At 37.6% G+C, this 22,385-nt stretch overlaps 6 protein-coding genes across 17 annotated transcripts; 3 read left to right on the forward strand and 3 right to left on the reverse strand.

Moving 5' to 3' along the window:
- Positions 1 to 317: 317 nt before the first annotated feature.
- LOC109149601 lies at positions 318 to 3,111 on the reverse strand. The gene is made up of 3 exons (XM_019297446.1): positions 2,553 to 3,111; positions 1,007 to 1,068; positions 318 to 793 (listed from the first exon to the last, which is right to left on the reverse strand). The coding sequence occupies exons 1-3, from the start codon at positions 2,650 to 2,652 to the stop codon at positions 581 to 583; spliced, it is 375 nt and encodes a 124-aa protein (XP_019152991.1). The 5' UTR covers positions 2,653 to 3,111; the 3' UTR covers positions 318 to 580.
- Positions 3,112 to 3,804: 693 nt separating this feature from the next.
- Positions 3,805 to 8,928, forward strand: LOC109149598 (transcription initiation factor TFIID subunit 4b-like). The gene is made up of 15 exons (XM_019297439.1): positions 3,805 to 3,913; positions 4,052 to 4,151; positions 4,798 to 5,372; positions 5,467 to 5,562; positions 5,651 to 5,711; positions 5,820 to 6,517; positions 6,993 to 7,123; positions 7,235 to 7,322; positions 7,419 to 7,554; positions 7,676 to 7,731; positions 7,805 to 7,861; positions 7,948 to 8,088; positions 8,182 to 8,247; positions 8,314 to 8,569; positions 8,656 to 8,928. The coding sequence occupies exons 1-15, from the start codon at positions 3,875 to 3,877 to the stop codon at positions 8,820 to 8,822; spliced, it is 2,667 nt and encodes an 888-aa protein (XP_019152984.1). The 5' UTR covers positions 3,805 to 3,874; the 3' UTR covers positions 8,823 to 8,928.
- Positions 8,929 to 9,185: 257 nt separating this feature from the next.
- Positions 9,186 to 10,284, reverse strand: LOC109149602 (uncharacterized protein At2g23090-like). The gene is made up of 3 exons (XM_019297447.1): positions 10,030 to 10,284; positions 9,861 to 9,901; positions 9,186 to 9,462 (listed from the first exon to the last, which is right to left on the reverse strand). Exons 1-3 carry the CDS (start codon positions 10,103 to 10,105, stop codon positions 9,343 to 9,345), a joined length of 237 nt encoding a protein of 78 aa, XP_019152992.1. The 5' UTR covers positions 10,106 to 10,284; the 3' UTR covers positions 9,186 to 9,342.
- A 4,669-nt stretch (positions 10,285 to 14,953) lies between these two features.
- On the forward strand, positions 14,954 to 17,515 carry LOC109149608 (acyl-CoA-binding domain-containing protein 3-like). Of its 9 annotated transcripts, XM_019297460.1 has the most exons (6): positions 14,959 to 15,280; positions 15,312 to 15,447; positions 15,502 to 16,128; positions 16,787 to 16,892; positions 16,970 to 17,047; positions 17,202 to 17,515. In XM_019297460.1, the coding sequence occupies exons 2-5, from the start codon at positions 15,350 to 15,352 to the stop codon at positions 17,030 to 17,032; spliced, it is 894 nt and encodes a 297-aa protein (XP_019153005.1). In that variant the 5' UTR covers positions 14,959 to 15,280; positions 15,312 to 15,349; the 3' UTR covers positions 17,033 to 17,047; positions 17,202 to 17,515. The 9 variants fall into 9 exon arrangements, 8 of the variants coding, with proteins under 8 accessions (XP_019153007.1, XP_019153008.1, XP_019153009.1 ...); XM_019297461.1 differs by having other exon boundaries at positions 14,957 to 15,688; positions 15,749 to 16,128; XM_019297458.1 differs by having other exon boundaries at positions 14,959 to 15,447.
- A 620-nt stretch (positions 17,516 to 18,135) lies between these two features.
- LOC109149607 (syntaxin-61-like) lies at positions 18,136 to 20,453 on the forward strand. Of its 3 annotated transcripts, none has more exons than XM_019297454.1 (6): positions 18,136 to 18,354; positions 18,407 to 18,580; positions 18,759 to 18,873; positions 19,023 to 19,634; positions 19,709 to 19,889; positions 20,147 to 20,453. In XM_019297454.1, exons 2-6 carry the CDS (start codon positions 18,504 to 18,506, stop codon positions 20,167 to 20,169), a joined length of 1,008 nt encoding a protein of 335 aa, XP_019152999.1. In that variant the 5' UTR covers positions 18,136 to 18,354; positions 18,407 to 18,503; the 3' UTR covers positions 20,170 to 20,453. The 3 variants fall into 3 exon arrangements, with proteins under 3 accessions (XP_019152999.1, XP_019153000.1, XP_019152998.1); XM_019297455.1 differs by having other exon boundaries at positions 18,136 to 18,348; XM_019297453.1 differs by having other exon boundaries at positions 18,136 to 18,580.
- Positions 20,454 to 20,615: 162 nt separating this feature from the next.
- LOC109149609 (protein TRIGALACTOSYLDIACYLGLYCEROL 5, chloroplastic) lies at positions 20,616 to 22,379 on the reverse strand. 2 transcript variants are annotated; one of them, XM_019297465.1, is made up of 4 exons: positions 22,272 to 22,379; positions 22,110 to 22,154; positions 21,162 to 21,194; positions 20,616 to 20,940 (listed from the first exon to the last, which is right to left on the reverse strand). In XM_019297465.1, exons 1-4 carry the CDS (start codon positions 22,309 to 22,311, stop codon positions 20,762 to 20,764), a joined length of 297 nt encoding a protein of 98 aa, XP_019153010.1. In that variant the 5' UTR covers positions 22,312 to 22,379; the 3' UTR covers positions 20,616 to 20,761. The 2 variants fall into 2 exon arrangements, with proteins under 2 accessions (XP_019153010.1, XP_019153011.1); XM_019297466.1 differs by lacking the exon at positions 22,110 to 22,154 and having other exon boundaries at positions 22,272 to 22,366.
- Between the last annotated feature and the right edge of the window lie 6 nt (positions 22,380 to 22,385).

A 22,385-nucleotide genomic window follows, 5' to 3' on the forward strand; every position in this document is an offset into this window, starting at 1 on the left:
AACCTATAACACCCTCATGGAATAGACTCAGTTAGATTAGTCTCATTTCGCAAGATATTAAACACCCTTCAGAGAGTTGTTCTTGAATTGAACTGATTAGTCTTATTTCGCAAAATATTAAACACCCTTCAGAGAGTTGTTCTTGAATTGAACTAACTAGTTTCATTTTGCAAGATATTAAACACCCTTCAGAGAGTTGTTCTTGAATTGAACTGACTGAGATTATGCTAGATTAGTCTTGTCCTATGAAATATTGAGATATCAAAAGTCAGTTAGATTAGTCTCGTTTTGCAAGATATTAAATACTCTCCAGAGAGTTGTTCCTGAATTGGACCGACTAAAATTCAACTAGATTAGTCTCATCCAGTGAGATACTGAGATATGGTCTTGTGGAATCTATTCCTTTGTCTACCATCATAGCATGAGTTGATCAAACATTGTAGTCCTTAAGAAGCTTACATAGTCAAAACAAAGGTAGGAATATTGGACAGAAATTATCTGCAAACTAACTTACTAAGTACCATAGTTACTAGATTCTTCAGACTTGCAAGGTGTAGCATAGATATGCAGAGGGTGTGGTCTAAGGGAATCCCTCGGGCTTCGAGGGACTCGGAGGAGGCGCAGGCGAGGGCTGAGGCTCGGGAATGTAAGGCATGAGGGGAGTACCATGTTGGATAGGTCCAGGTTTTATGGAAGCTTTTGAATTTGGTACTGGATCGATAGGTCGGTAATCTTCCAAGTTTACCTTGCCCACGCCACTCTCACCGAGGCTTGGAACATGTCCGCCATTATCCTGGGGATAAGAACTCGATTAGGTAATTGCAGAGTCTTGGTTTAAAAGAAAACAGAATATTAGGAAGGACAGATAGCAAGATAGCAACTTTCTTTATTGATCAAATCGACTTCTAAGCTAGCTAGCCTAACTGTTGAGCTCAGATATGGAGAATGAACTTTTGAGATGAAAAGGAAGAGAGAAAATATTTATCGTTCTAGTCTATTCATGTACCTTCAGCTTCCTGTTCTTAATTGTGGCAGTCACGTCATTCCCCTGCCATGTCAAAGTCGTACCTAAGATTTGCCAATGGGAAAGGTTAGTGTATTAAACGTTTGACAATATGAATACAAAGCCAACTATAAATCTCATATGAAGTCTTAGATGATATTTCTTTGTGAATTCATGGACTGATATGATTTGTCAGAGAGAAAATAGTACATTAGTACACACATTGCCATTTTGGCTAGCTAAACAATTATCAGCTTAATCTTCTGAAAATTGGAGCCGAAAAAAAAAAAAAAAAAAAAAGCCCAGTGAGAAGGACAAAGCCTCTTTGTAAGTGGAAAGCCCTTGGTTAGGCTTTGCAATGAAACAAATTATGTACATGTTTAATATTCAATTTGTTCGAGTTTTAACCTATTGGGGGTGTAACTGTGAGGACTTTTGGGCCTCATATAAGGAGTGGAAAGGCAGGCCCAAGTGGGCAGACGGTCCACCATGGCAGGCCAGAGTACACTGGAAGGTCCAACGGTTGGGGCAGTAGTCTAGGCACTCAGTAATCGAGCAAGGCATGGGCAAGGGTAGCCCAGGCGTTGCTAGCTCGAGCAAGTGGGTCCCTCCGAGAATGGCGATGATCTAATTGTACAACAAAGTTGGTGACAGTTTCCTTAAAGTATGGCTCATGCCGGTCAGCTATGTAACAGCCAAGAACGCAACAAACAAGCTTAGTTTTCTTCACCGGTCATACTTAGAGAGCCCCACCTAAACACATATATATAGCAAATATTGGCTTTCAGGTGGGGACTTTTAGTCACGAGAGAAACCATAATCTCTTTCTTGTAAGAATTCCCATTGCACACAAAGAGAAATACCACTTATCTCTCTCTACATCTTGATCCTAGAAGTATAACGCACATATTTTCCTTGATCTCACTCATTACCCGCAATATTCTTACACTAAAAACAAAGACATAGGAGGTAAAGCTATGTATGTTGGGCCAGCTAACTTTACTCCAACACCACCAAATAGTTTCGAGTCTCGATTCAAATAATGCTTTCTTCTGCACATAGTAAGATGCTTGATAACCCTATGTTCCAAACATTAACTGCTAAAATCTTTTGAGTATACTAAATTTTAAACTTCTGTTTAACCTTAATGCAAGGACAGCCATAAGTTTCTGCAATGGAATCATGAATTATATATCCTTTGCTCGAATATGATACCAAAGGTTAACTATAACTAGTCAGTGTTCATGAGATAATTTCTTCTTCTTCTCCCCTCACAGCACAACAATTAAGCATAAATCATTCTACAAAAGACAGCCATTATTGCTCACTTGAGTTCATCTACCCAGATTAAAAAGTCTTAATCTTTCTAGAACACACAGACATGCAAATCTCAGAAATATCTGAGAAATTGCAAATGAGAGAGTATCATTACCCTAATGAAAAGAACCATACCAACCAAAAATGTGAGAAATTCATCAAGGATTCAAACAATTTAACCAAAAAGGGCAACAAATCAAACTAAAACTAAAAGAAATATAGTACCAAATACCTGAGCTTGAAAAGGCACCATCTTTGGTGGAATAGACCAGGCATACGAAACCTATCCCTATCACCATGGCCAAAACTGAGAAGGACCCAAAATCCTTCATATTGTATCCTTTGTATATATATATTTGGAAAAAAGGCGGAAAGAAAAGAAGAAGAAAAGAGGGAATATGGAAATGCTAAGAAAGTAGGGCGCAGAAGAGCAAATTTGAAGGGGTGGGATATAGAGAAAATCATGTGGGGCACAGAGTGGTGGTGTTGGGAGGAGGAAATTGGTACAGTAATTGAATTTTTTGCAGAAAGCGATACACTAAAGAGAGAGAGAGAGAGAGAGTGAAATTATCTTTTCGGCATAGAAATTAAAAAGTTCACAGAACTCAGTTTCATTGAACATATGACACTGAGTAAATGCGCTGCCATGCCGTGTCGCTCTCACCTCCTCTTCAAATAACTGAGATGAGAAGTTGAGGTTAGATCATAACTCCATAAGGTTAAGAACAATCATAACTCCATAAGGTTGAGAACAAGAAAGGTAGACAAGTGTCACCATATTCATACTGCATTTCATGCAAAGGGAAAATTGAATCAGATCTTCATTTATAGAAGGAGAGGAAAGTCTAGATGGTATTTTACATGCCTATTTGCCTATTCACATCCCAATTTGTTTTCATTCATTAATTTCAGTAATAAAACCCTTCTTAATTTTTTGTATAGGTGATGATGAAACCCGCAATTAATACTGTGTGTATCGGATAAACCAGTTTCTATATAATAATAACTACCGAATCATACATGAGAACCTTTTGTCTTGACTAATCATTATTATTGGACTAAAACTATAATTATAGGCTATGACTGTATTTAAATTTTAAAAAATAATAAAATGAGTATAACAATTTCACATATTAATCAAAGCAACATAATTTATTGAATATTGAGTGATTTTTTGTCGGTTTAAAAATTTAAATAAAAATATTTTAAATTAAGTTAAGTACACTACCCATTATTTCATTCGACCCATTGAGTTTATTTGAATCTTTTAATTAAAATTAGGCCAAAGAAAGAGTAGCTTGAAAATATTCCAAGTATTCTTTTTTGCTATTTACATAACAACTATTTTTTTTTTCTTAAATAACTTTTTGTTTTGATATTATTAAAATAAAATAAAAAACCGCGGAGTGGGGGGTTTTTGCGCGAGAGAGAGGGGGGTGGGGTCTACGTGTAAATGTATATATAGAGGCGATCACTGGAGGAAGAGTCTCTCTATGCGGCGCAGAAGTCCAGAGCACTGGAGAAAAACAGAATACAGAGATTCACCGTTTCAATATGGACGCTTCGATCATGAAACTCCTCGAGGAAGACGAGGTGTTCTCTCATCCCATCGGAATCCACCATGAAATACGTGCTAGAATATATATACATATATATAGATTCCTTGAATTTCTTGAAATTAAGTATGCAATTCGAAGAGTGGATAAAAATTTAACGTTGAAGTTTCCACAGGACGAAACACTGCATTCAATGGCGGACTTGGAGGCGTTTACAGCCGCCCTCGATAGAGATATCGGATCTTCGTCGCCTCTGCCTTCAGCTTCCGATGCCGGTAATATTGCACCTCATTTATCTCGCTTTCCTATTCAATTTATGTAACCCCGTGCCCGTTTATTAAAGGAGAACTGAGAAGTTTGGATCTTAAGGATTAAATAGTGTAGCAATAATCTTTGATTCGTACCTTTACATACGAATTGAGTAGAGTATACAGGTAATCATATGCATTGGGCTGGAAAGCTGCCATCAATAAGTGGTTATTTCCACAGTCTACTAGTGGTTTATTAATGTCACTTTCAGCTGCATCCAATAGGGTTCATTATCCTGTTCTTCTAGCATTACTTGATTTAGACATCTCCAGGATCTCTTAGCCAAATCCAGCACAAGGGAAAAAAGCAAATATGTTATCTCAGATTCATAATAAGTGATTAAAGAGCTCAGATACTTATAAGTCTGCAAAAATGAAATTTAGGTACTTCTTTGCTATCTGTTACTGCTTGTGATTAGCAACTCAAATGGATGTTGCTTTTGTTGGGAACGTTTGCAGTTTATATATTCTGTTTGAACGCATGAATCTGCATATGAATGATTTCCACTGCTCATTTTCGTCTCTTGTTTTGCTGTTGTGTTATTGAGTTGTTGTTTCCTGTTTAGAAAGCATTTCCCTGTCTCAATTACAAAATATGCAATACTTTCTCAAGGAAATGCTTGCACCTCAAGTCAGTTTATGCAGTGGCAAACTACGACCAGTCTTGGCCAAAATACCATGTCTCAGAGTCTTCAAGATTCCAGGGACATGCTACAAAGAGAGCAGAATTCATCTGAACTGATGCTAAAGCAGCATTGCCTAGATGCTGGAAATCAATATCAAAAGGATTCCTGCCTGGATGCAAATCAACCGCCATGGGCTGAAGAAACATTTCGAGCAATGGAGGTGCAGAATTCTGGAAATGATCCTGTTCCTATCCAGGAGCAAAATGGTACTCAAAATCCAGAATCTCAGCATCTGAACATACAGAGTTTCAGTACCCAACAGTCCATCTCCATTGCGACGAGTGGTCAATTGACAAAATTGAATGGGACGAGTGGTCAGCAGATCACGACAACAGGTGTAACTAGCCAAAAAGAGGTGTTACAATCTAAAAGTAGTCAACCTATGGTCAATGTACCAAAAAAAGGAATGCAATTGCCATTTGCCCTTTTGGTCCCACACTTACAAACCCAAGTTGATAAGGACAGAGGAATGCAGCTTGAGACCTTGTACCTTAAGCTTAAGGTGGGCCACTGGAACTGATTATTTCTGGAATCATTATATGCTCTTGTTTCTAGAATTATTCTTTTTCATTATCCTAACATATTCACATTTACAGAAAAATGAAATTTCTAAGGATGTTTTCGTTAGGCATATGAGAAGTATTATAGGTGACCATATGCTCAAGATGGCCATATTAAAGTTTCAATATCAGGTGAGTAATTAAGGAGCAATGTTTTTTTATATTTTCTGAAATTAGCTTAAAATCCCTTCAAGAATAGCTAAATCTAAATTGAAATCAGACTGCTAGGAACACAGAGAAGCAGGCTTCAGCACAACAACAACAGCAAACACTATCAAATGGTGCTACCCTGCTCTTTAATCTTGGTCACCTGTATAACTGTATTACTTATAGAAAGGTTCTAACTTCTAACTCATGCATTGGTGTAAAATGCTGTTTTGCATTTGCAGTGCAAATACCAACAGATGTGAACAACTTGAAAATGGAAAGCAGGGAATGCCAGGCAGATTTGCAACGGACCCCAGAAAACCAAGTGTCTTCTTCTGGGTTGAGTGCAATAAAACAAGAGGAGCATCTACCATTTCCAATTCAGGGACTTAGTAAGCAACAGCAACAGCATTTGCATTTCCCCCGAGCATCTTTTTCCACATATGTAAATAAGGGGAACAATAATAATACATGCTCTGCGACAAACAGTTCATCTACACCGGCATATGCCAAACCTCAACATCAGGATCTTCATATTAGGCCAATTTGTGCTCAACAGAGTATAGGTGCTACTCAGTTAAGACCTGGAACTTATTCGATGAATATGATAAATTCACCTAACACAGAAAGGAAGGGTTCTCTGGGTGAACCAAGGAGAGCAGTTACTCACACGCCAAGTAACTCAATGGCACAACAGAATTCAGTTCAGTGGCAATCATCAACCAACAAAGAACAGAGAAATATTCCCGTGGATCATTTTCCTGAGCTGCAGCATAAGTCTCAGATATCTTCCCCCTCTATCTCTGTGCAAGGAGGTTCTACTGTGGGAACTTCAAAGGATTTGCAATCCTCTAGAATGGGTTTCTCTACAAGTGCAAGTGATGGACCTTCAAATTTTCGTTCAACTCCTATGTCAGCTCAAGTAGACACTAGTAGCTTGGTAATATTGCTTTATCCACCCCTAAATCATGTTCAAATTCAACTCTGTATGAGCTCTCATTCTTTAATCTATATGTGTGAACACTATGTTTATGTAAATTTAGGCTTGTTCTGGTGATCGATTAGCATCATAATTTTTAATGGTTGAGACTAGTGCATATGGTTATAGTTCATCTTACATCAGCAATGCAAAAGAAAGTCTGTGTCTGAAGTTGCAGCAATTATCAACAAATTAAAACCAAGAACTGGTGATTTGTCTTCGATAGCTTTATTAATGTGCAAAGGTTGATAATATATGATTTCAAACTGAGTTTCCTATGGACCTGTTGGCACACTTGTAATTTCTTTGCATTCTGCAGTCTGACCGAGAATGTTTGTCTATTTTACCTGACTTTCTATATTAGGAATTTGTTTTAACCTTTTATCTCCATCTTTATAGCTATTTCTTCTCTGTTCCTCCTTTTTCATTTCATCAGTTAAATTCCTGTAAACCTCCTGTCACCTCTCCCAATGAACCTGGAAATAATGGGAAGACTCCACTGAAAAATCCATCAATTGGCCAGAAGAAGCCACTGGAAACACTCGGTTCTATGCCTCCTCCTCCAAGGTAACATACTTTCCTGCTCTTGTGGTAGCTTTTCAAGTAGACTTTGAATATTTCATCATTTTACCTCCAAAGCATAATCTTCACAATTGTTTATCCTTTAACAACATACAGCAAGAAGCAAAAGGTATCTGGGGACCTTTTAGGTCAAAGCATTGAACAACTGAATGACGTTGCAGCTGTGAGTGGAGTTAATCTCAGGGTAATTCCTCAACTACCTGGAACAACAAATCTATAGTTTTTATGAGTTAAGTTCTCTAAGTTACGAATTCAGTATTATAACAAATGCGTAAAACAGGAAGAAGAGGAACAGCTATTTTCTGGAGCCAATGAAGATGGTCGAGTTTCTGAAGCGTCTAAACGAGTTGTGCAAGAAGAAGAGGAAAGGCTGATTTTACAGAAATTTCCACTGCAGAAGAAATTGACTGAAATAAGTTAAATCTCTATATATAACTGAATGCTTTTGATACAAAACTTAAGATTTAGCAACTTATGAACCAGATTGATAAAATTCTGACCCTCTTTTATCTATTTATTTCTTTTGGTTTGTGGTAGTGAGAAAATGTGGTATTAAGAATAGAAGCAGTGATGTGGAGCGATGCTTATCATTGGTGAGGTCATATTTTGTTTTAATCATAATTTAGTTGCAGATTTTCTTGCCCTACTAAGTGGTTGATTTTTCAGTGTGTTGAGGAAAGGATGCGTGCACTCATGACTACTCTCATTAGATTCTCAAAACAGGTAAATTTTCATGTTGTTTTCTTTCCTCAGACAATAATTATTAACATAGTACTTGTATGCTAACTGGACCGTGATATATACTGTAGCGAGTTGACATTGAGAAGTTGAGACACAGAACAATTCCGACCTCAGATGTTAGGAAACAAATCATGGTAATAAATGAAAGAGCTAAGGTAGAATGGGAGAAGAAGCAAGCTGAAATAGCAAAATTCCAGAAGACCAATGAAGTGAGCATCCCTGCCGTTTCTTCATTTGATACTGTAGTTCAGATCATTGCTGTTTATAGTGTGCATTCGATCAATTTATTATCCACACTGCAGTCAGAGGATGATACTGCAGCGGATGGTGACAAGGAGAAGGATGAAGGTCATGTGAAATCAGGGAAGGTACCAACCATCATCTTTTTCAAACCCACTATTTAGTATGCAAGGCTGACTAATGGGCATTTCCAGGTAAACAAGGGAGAGGATGAGAAGACACGAGCAACGGCTGCAAATGTTGCTGCTCGAGCTGCCATTGGAGGAGATGACATGTTGTCAAAGTGGCAACTGATGGCCCAACAGGCCAGGCAGAAACGCGATGGCAGTGGACTTGAGGGAGCATCTGATTCACAGTCCAGAAAAGATGTTGCATGGAGGCCTGTGTCAATCTTGAATAGAAACACAAGTGACCCTCAAGAATCTGAAAAAGGTGCTACTTCACCAACTGGTATGTTTGGTTTTGGTATCATGATTGGTCCTTTAGTTTTGTTACAAAGTCACACCCAAACATTCGAGATCTTTGATGTTCTACAGGCACTATGAGAAAATTTGGAAAAAACAAGGCTGTCATGTCCCAAATTGCTAGAACCATCACCATCAAAGATGTAATTGCTGCCCTCGAAATGGAGCCACAGATGTCCAGATCTACATTAGTATATCGTTTGTATGAGAGAATTCGATTTGATGCTTCCACTGAGTAGTTTTGGTACCCTCAGAGTTTGTAGAGGTTAAGGTAACAACACAAACGTTTATGCATCTTTCCCATTGTTAATAATATATGGAATCAAATGATTTTCATTCCCTAAATTATTTTCTTGCCAGTGGATATAGTAAAGATATCAACATAGAGATAAAGAGATCAAATGGCGATAAATGGCGGTGTTTGGTAAATTAGTTGTTAACTAGTAGCTGATTATATGCAAAATATTTTCTCAAAAAGCTGATCGAAAAAACTACTTTGAGTAACTTTTTGAATTTTAGTGCTTTGGAGCAATAAACTGTTATAAAAAGTTAAAGTGATCAAACAAATCAAAATTAACTGATAGGTTGATGGGCTAACTATATTAGCAAACAGGGCCAATATAAACATATTTAACAAGAGATTTCAGGTAACAATCTGACAGTTTTGAGCAATGATCTAAGCAGAAAAACCAGAAACATCAGCTACATCATGGTGACATGTCATAATACAGGCAGGAGAAAGACAATAATGTTGTTCACTCATTTCTTGAGATGAGGGAAACATGTGTAGACATCAGCTTTGGGATGCTTTGCCTCAGCATGCTCTCTGCATTTCACCTCTGAAGTAGTGCACATGAATGTCTGCATACATACCTTGCACTGCATGCATCACAACCACCAAAATCATTAGGCTCTGATCTCTTCATTACATGAAATAAAAATTGTAACTGGGCAACCCCAACCAAGTCAGTCAGTTGTTGGCTTAGTAACTCTCAGTGAGAACGGCCTATATTGGCCTTTTAGTTTGAGCCGGTCAGGCGGTCTGCTATGGGCCAGGGTTGGTTTACCTCATTGTGGTCCTTTGACGGCTAGGTGATAAGGCGGGTTGCCCTTTGCAAGAATCTTTTCAGGGCTGCTGCCCTTACCAGAAAGAAATAGTGGTGAAATGAGTTTTACCACAGTTTAGTTACAGTCAAAACAGCAGAGAAGTTTCTAGAGCTCAGCTGAAATGGTGAATCCCCATCAGATAAAAAATGGTAAATTTGATAAAACCTTACCTGGATGTTCATCGCCTTCTTGTTAGTTTCAAGCTGACTTCCTGCGCAACACACACACCATATATCACAATTCACAAAACCATTGATCAGATCAGCTCAGCTCAAATCATATCCATTTCATTCTATCTCAAAGCTGATACATAACATATATATAGATGTGAATGCTTACCCTTAGCAGCAGCTTTCATCTTTTCCATGTTCCTTTCACGAGCCGTCTTCGACTTCTGGCCGTTCCCTCCCCCCATGCCTCTCTCTCTCTCTCTCTCTCTCTCTCTCCAAGAAATCAAGAATCGATAAAGGCTTTAGGTTTGCCTCTCAGAAGTGTCATAGTTGTGTTCGTATATATATATAGTGTGAGGCTGTTTCTAAGAGGGATGGTTTGGACTGGGAAAAGATTTTGACTATCATATCGGTAACACTAAATGAGTCTCATTCCACGGGAGATACCACGTCACTGCTAGTAGTATTGATTTTGGTAGGTTTGATATTCTATTTAAAATTGTTTAAAATCACTTCTTAACCTAACTCCATGTTACAAATTTTTTTTTTGATCTTATCATCTTATTATTAAACTACAATATTATTAAAATATTTTCTACCAATCACTATTTCAGTCGAGTCCATAATAATTACTTTCTTAGTGTGATTTATATCTTTTATGTAATTTACGAACTATTATAGTACACCATGTTTTAGTGAATTGTATTGTATGCAATTCTATTTTACTCATTATTTTGTGATTTATAGATTTATTATTAATTATTAATTTTAATACAATTTTTTTAATGAATTAATACAAATTATATGATGAAAGTATATACTTGAGATATACGGAATAAATACCGATTCCCATTTTTAAATATACAAATAAACTACAGCTGGAGATCACTAGGCTTTAGTGGAAGAAAGCAAATCAGCACAGGCATAGCCATTTTGAGACATAAGAAGCTTCTAGGTTTGTCATTTGTGCCCTGGTGGACCACCCCAACTCAGCTGAAACCTCAACCACTGAATAATTCATCTCTCACGTCCCTCTAAAACGTGAGTTAACTCAGCCCAATATTCGCCGTTCGTTTTGCCCATAATAAGTTGGGCTTTTACAATATTTGGCCCACATTCCTGATTTGGTAACCGGCCTAGTTGGAACTATGAAGGACAGCCCAAAAAATTAGATTGTAGCTCAATCTCATATTAGCTTACCAACTAATTTTTGGCCAATTATATTGTGGAACTGTGGAAGTGTGTCCACCTTGTAATGTGGACACGGTTCTAAAACTGTTTATAATTATAAATGTATAATCATGTAATTATGAATATAGAAATTTAATAATTGTGAATATGAAGTTCAAAAATTATGAATATACAGCTTTATAATTATGAACATATAGTTCTGTAATTGTGAATATAGAGTTCAAAAATTATGAATATGAAGTTCAAAAATTATGAATATATAGTTTTATAATTATGAATATAGAATCGTGTCCACCTTCCAAGATGGACACAGTTCTACAGTATAACAATTGCTAATTTTTATATATTTCCAAAAAATTCAACAAAGGTTCATAAGGTAAATCACCCCTTCGTCAACCACATGACCACTTATCACACTCACACCCAAATGTGCCAAAATTCTTTATCCTGAGAAAAATCCCGCAATCATTACCTGACGGGAATATGAAAGATAGGTTAACCAGCTTCTTATGTAATAGTTTACTAAAGAGAAAAATCCCGCAATCATTATCTGACGAGAATATGGAAGATATGTTAACCTGCTTCTTATGTAATAATTAACTAATCATATAATAAAAAATAAATTACCCTAGAAAAATCAAAGCAGAACCCAACTATTGTTTTGCAGTGTTGTTATATATACATGCTAATACGGAGTACAAAATATTTTATATATGTAGCTTTCAGTGGTGGGGAAAAGGCAGCCGGAAAAAGTGAGCGGCCACATGATTGGAAGGTGGCTGCAATTATGATTACAAAAACTTTGCCTTTATTTCCCCCCTCACATCCAATTTTCCAACTCATCCATTCTTTCAACTGGATAAGCTCGTCGACGTAGACACAATAATCTTCCCCAATTTAATTAATGCCAACATTGTTGAATTGGATAATGAGTAATGACCATTGCAAGTCAAGATTCCATCACTTATTATATATGATTTAAAATACGTTTTTGTGTTCAACACAGCGAAATTCCTCGCATTAAAAATTTTATATTCTCATACGAGAAGATTGTGGATAAGTAAATTACGGTGACTCAATGAAATTTTAGCGATGGATGTGATTATGCAAACTAGCATGTTAGTAGCGGTTATGAAAAGATTAGGCAAGATGAAAATTTTAAGGATTTAATTTGTATTTTCATAATCTTTCAGCTATCCAGGAACTGCATGGACGAGAATGGAGGTGTTGCGTCATTTATTTATTTTTATAGAGAAGTCAGTTATTCTGGAAATGGATTAATATTGCGTTACGTTTACTTTTCTTGTAATTTTCTCCTTATAATATGACCCAAGAAATGAAGCCATAAATTTGGGTATGTATGCAGTGGTTGGATGCATACGTGTATGGCGAATTCAATACAATGCACATGATTTACGTGCAAAATGAGTTATACAGCAATGCGCGCTCTTTTGTTTCTTCCGTAAAACGCAACTTCCATTCAACCACGGGATAATATGAAGAATTTTAATAATTTCTCCGTATATTTAATCTACAATGTGACCGCCAACTACTATGTAGTGGGATAACATTTCAGTTACCATTCTAAATGGATGGTCATATATTTGAATTTCGGTGGTGGGGCTTAAGTTCTTTGGACAGAAAATGTTTGAAAAAGTATAGAATATAACATGTGCTCCATCTTATGAGTGGAGGGCTCTGATACCAAATTGAAGCATGTGCTCCATTGCAACTAAAAACATAAACTGATAGTTGGATTGCACGTTAATGGCTATATGCTCACACACCATAAATAATTTTATCACATTTTATCCAAACTTATTAGACAGTGGACAATTTTAGTCCATCGTCAGAATTCATGTTATCTCTCCGTGAAACAAAAGGACTTTTTTGTCCTTTCCAGTGGTCTTCTTCATCATCCCGAAAAAGAAAGAAATTTTTATGGTTGATTATGCTTACCAAAATTAAGCTAGGCTTATTGTTCCTTGTATAATAGGAGAAAGGGACCTTGAAAAGGGTTAAGCATTCCCTACACACAAAAAGCAATACATATTCTTTCCGATTTTATTCAACTGTCAGGTAGTGTTGGTCTGCCAATTGACTACTTTGGTAGTCATAAAACCAACCGTCTCATCCTCAAAAAATCAAAATGTGACAAAACACTTATAAATATTGTATTTTTTAAATTTTAAACTAGACTTACGACATGTCACCTACTCTTATGAATACCTTATTAGATAAATCAAAACATATAAATTATAATTTATAGTCTAGTACCAAATTCTTTTCTTAATCTTTGTCTAACTTATGCCCACACTCAATCAACTAACCATTACTTAAATGTTCAAATTAAACTTTCCCTATTAATCAATTAACTTTTTTTTTGAAAGCAACCATCAAAGACATATATGAGAGATAAGCAGAAATAGAGTCGGGAGGACTAGTCTCCCAGTACATAGCAAAGGATTGACTAAAAGCCGTTGAGGCCAAAGTATGAGCTAGTAAATTCAGCAATCTAGGAATAAAACTGACTAAACAACAATCAAACAGTGAAATAGAATGTCTGCAACTATCAATGGCATAGCCGACGTACGATCGAGCTGGCTCCCCAGTAGAAGATAAACAGTGCTGAAGACTCGAGCAATCCGTAAGTAGTTCAATAGACCGCTCCCCGCGATCTCTTAGCCATGACAACACTTCCTTACATGCAAAGGCCTCGGCCATATAAGTAGGGAAAAACAAGGAGGTAACGTAGCATTGAAGGCCGCAACATAGCCTCTATTTTCATCGAATAAGACCGCCCCCACTGTGGCGTTGCTGGACGTGGGCAGATAACCAGCATCAAAGCGGCACGAGGGCAAACCAGAGGATGTTGTTGTGGCAGCAGCATGTGGCTTAGTTGTGTGGCTCGTGGAAGCAGCATGCGAAGGCGCGACAGCAAGAACTGTTGGCGCAACTTGAGGAGCGGCAGTGGCGGCGTCAATGGGCAGGCTCTGCGCGTTGGCAACTGGCTGGGCACTAAGCCATGCATGCAAGGCGGTTATGGCGGCCGCCACGACCTTTCTCGGGGCCGGAAGACATGCATCCCATACGGCACTATTTCTTGCCTTCCAAATAAAATATAGAATAGCAGTTGTGAAAAATATCTCATTAAAGTTTAGAATACTCAAAACTTCATCAAACCAAGAATGAAAAATATTTGTCACAATGGTAGGGATTGGAAGGTGGGATTCTTTCCAAATGGCTCTTGCAAATTCACACAACACTAAAGAATGCATGGTGTCTTCATACATGATTGCACACATGGCACAAATAGGATCAACCTCTACCCTCTTTATAAGCAAGTTTTTAGTAATAGGGATGATATATTTAAGACTCTCAAAGGAAATATTTTTCATTTTGGAGGATTTTAAGCTTTCACAGAGTTTGCCATTTTTCAAAAATGACTACCCTGTGAAAAAGATTTATCAAGTAACTTAATTATTGAGTAATATAGCATAGCATGTTAATTAACCACTACTTTTTTATGACCTAATTAACCCTATTATAATCATAATCCCACGATAGAATTCTGAAATATCTACCGAAGTATGCGATATTAACAAGGAGGTCAATTATGGAGTTACCGACGGCTCTAAATTGTTAGGTTATTGAATATTTAAAGTCAAAATATTCAATATTGTGACATAGAATTCTTTTTTTTAAAAAAAAAAATTTTTATATATCATTGTCTGAAAGTGTGAACCTCGCTTACAAAATTTTATGTGATGAATTTAATTACAAAAATTATGTCGCACTTATTCGATCATCGCTTTCGGGGCTCCACTTTTAAATTCTTGGACCTGAAATTTGCATATAATGGACCGACATAGAGGTTGCGAATAATGGACCGACATAGAGGTTGCGAATATGCTTTCCTCTGCCAGGCAAATATACCTTGAAATTTTGAATGGGCCTGGTTTATTATTAAACAATACGTAATTAAGAGATGGTATCCTACTGAAAGTAAACCAGTTTCAGAGTCGTAGTCATCAACAAAGATTAATCTTCAACAGTAATTGGTTACTCTGTATCATATAATGCGCGGAGTGTATAGATTTTATGGGTCCGATGTTTGTGCCGATAAAGAAAATCCAGTGTACATCATTTGTTAATTTATTGTGCGCCCATAAATTTCTTTGCTTCTTTGCGTAATCTTTTGTCGCTGTATTTATCTTCTTATCATCTGCACCACCGTGAAGCAACCCAGAGCTGTTGACTACTGTGAGCCCGGGTGGTATAGTTTAGGAATCAAGAGAATGATAGAGTTTTTGCAGGGATACGTCGAGACAGCCTTGTGGGCTCTCGTGTTTTCTTGCATCATTGTGAAGCTGGTTTCGAGCGCCGTGGATAGTGATGGAAACGGGAGCGCAGAGAGAAGAGTTGTGGCGGTGGGAGATGGTGATCAGGTTGGAACTAAAGGTGTTCGAGAGATTGACGCTGAGAGTTTTGATATTGTGAAGGTGGTTGATGAAGATGAAGGAGAAGTGATTGTTGAAAAGGTTCAAATGGTTGAACAATGCGGTGATGCGAGAGATGGCAGTTGGACAGGAGGAGAGTCCAGGAATCTTGGATTGTCGGAGGTTGGAGCCTCAAAGATTGATGCTTTGTGTGGTGGTGTTGAGGTTGCTGGGGAGGAACTGTTGGGAGCCTCAAAGATTGATGCTTTGTGTGGTGTTGAGGGAAAAGATGTTTTTGGGGATGTTAAGGTTGTGGGAGAGGAATTCAAGAGTGAAGAGGTTAGGAAAAAGAATGTTGTGGGAACAAATTTGCCCACTGCAAGTGGTCATATTGAAGGAGGATTTAGACAAGAGGATGAGGGTCTTAGTGATGATGATTGGGAAGGAATTGAGAGGAGTGACTTGGAGATTCTATTTGCCAAGGCTATCAACTTCGTCCAGTGTGGGAACAATGATGCATTGTCCAATCTGGGAAGCGAGTTGAAGATGCAGTTGTATGCTCTTCAGAAAACGGCAATGGAAGGGCCTTGTTATGAGCCTCAGCCAATGGCATTCAAGGTCTCTGCCCGTGCCAAATGGTATTTAACTTCAACTTGATGCTCCTAAGTTTGAAATTGTGTGAATATTTAGTGTTTACAAATCTTATGTGAATCCAGTTTTATTATTTAGGTAATGAGAGTAGAAAACATCAAATCACCTAGAACTGCTTTAAGATTTATGATGCCATGCGAAATGATTCAATTTCAGCTGATGATTTCTTGTGCTAATCCAGCTTGAAGAATAAGTAGATTGAAGCAGATACTAACATAATTTGCTTTCTGTGGATCTTGATAAATGATAAATGAATGATTTTAATGAATCTTTTGTTGAAGTTGAGTCACCCAAAATCTGTCACAAGAGAGTTATATTTGCTATTACAATCAAAGTGCTAACCTGCAAAAAAAAGTTAATTGAACAATTTTTTTAAGAAGTAAGTGTGGCTGATTAGACTATATTTTAGTTCGTGGTGGGAATTGAGCACTTGCCAATAGTAGATGGGCCTATTTGACACTTCTGCCTTGTTGAATATGTTAGATATAGTAAGAAAAATTTGAGAGAATTGGAGAAGTCAATGCAATTTGCATTGCTGGGGCGAGCTTAGACCTACTTTCCGGGTGTAGTTTGATTGCTAGGTATATAACAGGAGTGAAAGCCGCTATGTGTAAATGATGGGGAATACTAATTCCATTGTGCAAGGAATGCTTGGCGAAGAACGGGAAGCATGAGTTCGGAGGCGGCTATGGAGCAGTACGTTAAACTTCTATCGGATACTGTTCCCGCCTGGATTAGATGCTCTTCCACTGTAAGTGTCACTGTTCTTTCAATGTTACTCCCATTTGGCAAAATGGACTGCTCTATGACCCTTCAGTTATTTTCCAGGAAAGTTGTGTAGATAGTTCTTCAGCAATTGGAAAGACGAAGCTCTCCCGACATTCAATCTGATTGTACCAATGAAAAGTACTCTTTTCCTCTGTTAATATTTCTCCTCCTTAATTTTATTGCTCAATATTTGCATCTTCTTCTGAACTCATAAGTAATTGACTTCATTTCCAGTTCATGTACATTCTTGCATTTATGATTCTTTCTCACAGTAGAACACTGTTTCCTGCAGGTTGAAATCTGATAGGAATTGATGATGAACTGCTTGTTTGTCCAACAACTTGGCCATTTCCCATCATCCAATCTGAAGTCTGAAGATGTGCTTCAAGAATTTCAGGGGTTTAATAATTAGTAATATTATTCGAGCTATTAGTTTTTCCTTTTTTTTTTTTTTTAATAATTTATTTCTGAACTATTGTTATGCAATACCCTGCACATGTAATTAATTATTTGCATCATATTGGGGCTGAACCTGTGCATAGATAACAGCTAAGTGCTCTAATAGAATGGTTATACACTTAAAAAAATTGATATATTGTCAAGCAATCATAAATGGGGTGTTTGGTAAATACTTATATTAGCTGTTAGCAAGTTGGTTTTCTTCGAAGAGGTGACTAGTTTTGGTCACCTTTTTTGAGAAGACGACTAGATTTGGTTGTCTTCCTGAAGAGAGGCGACCTAAAATAGTTTGGTCGCTAGAAAAGGCAACTGGTGTCGGTCGCCGGTGGTCGATCTTTGGTTGGAAATGATGTCGGAATTTTAGTAACTTGTTATCACATGTTATTAATTGATTTTTGAGTTAAGTATACCCAAAAAAATGTTATGAGTTTAATTGTAACTTTAAAAAATTTAAATACTTAAAATTTTCGAAGTAAAATTCGATGGTCTGTTTGATTTTTTTCTTTACAATTTTTTTTTTTTAATGCTAAATACGTTCCACATTTATCCAATTTTATTAATCATTAAACAATAATTATCAGAAGAAACTCCACGGTCAATGACTGAATGGTCAACTTCACTGGCTACATACGACGACCACGGACCACACTCGTTTTGACCGCACACCTAATTTTACACGGGCATCTTAGCGAACGACGACGTTTCCTTCAGATAAACTCCCCACGCGCCACCAAAACATAAATATTCATCCCTGTTTACGCAAATCTCTGCGCATTTTTCTTACCATAAATACTTCAAAATCGGAAAAATTCCCTTTTTTTTTGAGTCTTCTCCATCTTCTCATTGCCAAGGGAACCCCTAAATCTGCTTTTTCCGATTTCCTTGGCGCCTGTATTTAGTAATTTTCGTTTCGGAAGAATATCCTGCTTTCCCAAAGATCGTTAGATTCTTTCTGTAAATTTTGTTTTTTGTTTTTTGTTTTTGTTTTTTCTTCTTCTTCTTCTTTTTCCATTTCTGTAATCTGGGCATTTGTTTTTCCATTTCTGTAATCTGGGCATTTGTTCCAATAAATTTATCAAAGTTTTGCAATCTGCAAATTTAATTTGGAATAAAGTGTCCAAAGATTAGACGATACATGGCGACGCAGTATGATCGGTGGGAGAAAGATCCTTTCTTTTCTGCAGCGGAAGAGATTCAGGAATCTGCAGACAGGTAACCCTTTCCCGTAAATTGGTATTTTTGTTGTTTACTATTTTTTTTTATTGGGGGTTTGTTTTTTACCCATCTGTTTTCATTGTGCGTAGAAATGTAAAGATTGATGCTTTTGTTGAACTTTGGGGTTTTTGTTTAAATTGGTGAAATATAATGGTTTTGTTTTCCCTAAATGAAGGATGGAAACAATTTATAGAACATGGGTTCATGCGGTGAAGGATAAATCTAACATTTGGAACTGCGAAGAGCTACGCCGAGATCTAAAGACTGCTCTGGGCACTACTCAATGGCAGGTGAAGCTTTTAATGATTGTATATCTATATTACGGTTTGGATTAGTTTGAAGGTTAAATTTTGTTAAATAATTATAATGTTGAGCTCTGGGTGAGCAAAAAAGTAGCTTGAGCTGATGATTGTGGAATCTGGGCTATAATGTAATGCAGTTGGAGGAGTTTGACAGGGCAGTTAAATCGAGCTACACTAGTAGTTCAGCTGATGATGCGGAACATAGACACCAAGAATTTGTTTTCGCAATTGATTGTCAGATTAAGAAAGTCGCGGGTTCTTTGACTGAATCGGATGTTTCTCAAGGCAAGCCACCGTCCCCATGGGTGCGCTTGGATAAAGGGGAGCGAGATGAGCTTGCATTGTTCTTGACAGGACCTACAGGATTGGCTGCCGATAATGATAAGGAGCTGATGGAAATGGAGAAGTTGGGAGAGGAGGGTAAACAGTCAATGTTTGATGGTTTGAGGAGTTCTTCCAGTTATGCAGACAAGTGTTTAGCGGAGATTAATGAAGATAAGTTGGGACATCGTAGAACTGCTAGTGCCAGTGCTGATATTGGTGCCTGGAAGATTGCAGTTTCTGATGATCTCTCCAGCATGCAGCCTCAAGCGCCCCCGCGAAAGAATCCTAGTTTTTCGGGATTCAAGGATAGCAAGGAATCTGCAGCAAAATTGAAGTTTGCCAAGAATGGTTACCGCAAGTTCAAGAACTCGGATTGCCACTACGAAGGTGATGCTTCGTTACCACAAACCCAGCAGTCGGCTAGGGTGAGTATTTGCGATTTCATGTATGGTTTCAAATATATTTGTCGATTTTCTCATTTGTTATAATTGCATTATAGGGCAGCAACACAGGCTATGAGAGGAATAAGAGCTGCCTAAATGGATGTGATAGATGCTATGACAAACAACTGTATGGTTGGCATGGAGTCATTCAGCGACAGTTTCAGAGGTCTCAGTATTATATGCTATATAGTCGACCTGTTCGGGTGGTTTTCGTCATCATTCTCCTCTGCTTGATCGGTGAGTCTGTTGATTTCACCTTGTAGGGGTTCAAACTTTTGACTGTTGAGCATATAACCATTAATGTGCAATCCAACTATCAGCTTAGGCTTTTAGTTGAGATGGAGCACATGCTTCAATTTGGTATCAGACTAAAAGTCATGGGTTCGAATCTCAACGCCACTCATAAGTGCATGTCACAAAGAACAAACACGTGTGCCCAAGTTTCTTCTATCTGTTCGGTAATGGTTACTTATATCATTTTGTTTTCTTTGCAGGTTTTATGGCAATGCGTATGTGAGGAGTGATGAGTCGATCCGTGGAATCTGACAGGCATCAGAAAGGGTTAAAGAAGCAAGTGTGCTGAGAATGGTGTAATTTTGTTGCCAGTGCCTGGGATTGCTCCATAATTGCGCTGTAGAAACACCTTAACTATTCTTGATTTATATATTTTTTCTGGGTTTCTTTCTCCATAATTGTTGTATTATAATATGAAGAATCTTATGGATGGCAGGTGGCCATTATCAGTCCTTGCATCCCACAGAATGAAAGAATCAGGCTGTCACCAGCTAAATCTTGTACATAGATCTTGCACTTGGCTTCTTCTTTTATTTTTTTAGTCTCTTCTTGTACATAATGCTTACACTTTAGTATGATGTCAACCGATAGGTGATTGGGTTGCGTTTACTAACTAAAGAAACGAAAACAAAAAATGCGTTTACTTGTACATTTCTGCGATTTGCTAACACAGAGTGTAGATTGCTGATCATTAGCTTTCATAATGTATAAAGAGGAATCAATCATTCTTACACTAATGAACACTGAATCTAAGTCACACTCATGCGATAAAACTTGTTGCATCACAGGATCGGTAAGAAATGTCTAAAGAAAAGTCATTGAGAAGCATGAGTTTTCCTAGTGCTTTTGCTTGAATCTTTTGATTCTCTACCTTTGCTACCATCTTTACTATGAAAATCACTGCCTTCAAACGTAACACTAGAGTTCCGGTACTTGCTGCCAAACGCGGTTCCAAATCCCCATCCAAGGCCTACTCCAACGCCACAACCTCCACCTATGTCATAAGAATGTATTAGTATATTCCAAGGTTGAAAAAATTGCTAGGCGCCTGGGACCGCCTAAGCAGACGCCTAGAGCGCCTAGCGCTTAGGCGCCGATTGCCGATTAATCGGCGCCTAGGGGCAATTTTTGCAACACTGGTATATTCTCAATATAATGTCATAACTCATGAGTAGGATTAGAGTATGCATAATCAATGCTTCGGTAAATATTTACCTGCACCAAGACCTAAGAAATTTAGGGGCATCCCTGAAAGAAGATGCAAGAGTCAAGCAATCAGCCAGCAAAAGTAGAGAACTACAAAAGTTTATCCAAAGGCCATAAAGGAAAAAAAAAGAAGTGGTTGTTTTGAGGCATTTTTCATGGTGTGATATAAACAGCAGTGCTATAAACCCAAATACCCAATCATCATAATTCTTCCCTTCCTAGACTTTAGGTCTTTGACTATTCCCTAAAGACGTGAAGCTGCTTATTTACACTGACATTGCTGGTACTGCCCGGCACAAATTTGTTTAGTCTTTATACTTCCCTTTTATCCGAAAGTCCAACCATATCTACTTCAAAAATCAAGAATTTGCTAACAATGGAATTTATTCATCGAATTCCATGTGGATAATTGGATAATATAGTAGTATAACGGAAGACGAGTCAGGAAGAATATGGAGTAACAAAGAATGAGAATCGGTAATGCAAAGATGCATGTGAAGATCTTTGATCAAAGGATACAAGGTAACTGTTAAGAAATGGGGCACTATTACAGCTATAGTAACTAAAGCCACACCAAACATTGGGCAATGGCTCATTTTTCTTCCATTTCATCTTCTCAGCATCAAGTCCTTAACCCCACTAGGGCACTAGGATTCTGATATCTATCTACCCTGATCAATCATTGTTGGAGTTTCTTATCAAAGCCATTCTTGAGCTGCTTTATGATAATCCATTCTTGCAAGAATGTCTAGTATTGCTTATCTTTTATACTGTTTCCCAGCCTTATTCACAGCATATAATCACAATCATGAATTTACACAAGGAAGTTAGCATATCGGGATTGACCTAATTCACAAGTTTCAAGCAAAATGCACTGTTGTCTCAGTAAATAGGTTCTAATGAAGCATTTAAGAATAATTATCAAGCAAAAGAAAATGAAAAAACAGTGAATCATACCACCGAAACCCCATCCTACCCCGAAACCGCAACCAATCCCAAAACCTGAGATGAGAATAAAAATATATTAAGGAAAGAAAAAAAAGATCAACAGCGGGAACACACGAGCAAAGAAAAAGAAATGAAATGGGGATTCGGATTTCGGGCTATGAGTAGACATACCAAATCCGATTCCGGCACCATTGAAGTTCGTGAGCACCATTAGATTTTCCGGCGAAGAATCGAAGAATGCACAGATGTGAAAGACTGCGGATATGAATAATGAAAATGGGCCTC

This window comes from Ipomoea nil, unplaced genomic scaffold (genome assembly GCF_001879475.1).
Source record: "Ipomoea nil cultivar Tokyo-kokei standard unplaced genomic scaffold, Asagao_1.1 scaffold2159, whole genome shotgun sequence".
Classification (NCBI taxonomy): domain Eukaryota; kingdom Viridiplantae; phylum Streptophyta; class Magnoliopsida; order Solanales; family Convolvulaceae; genus Ipomoea; species Ipomoea nil.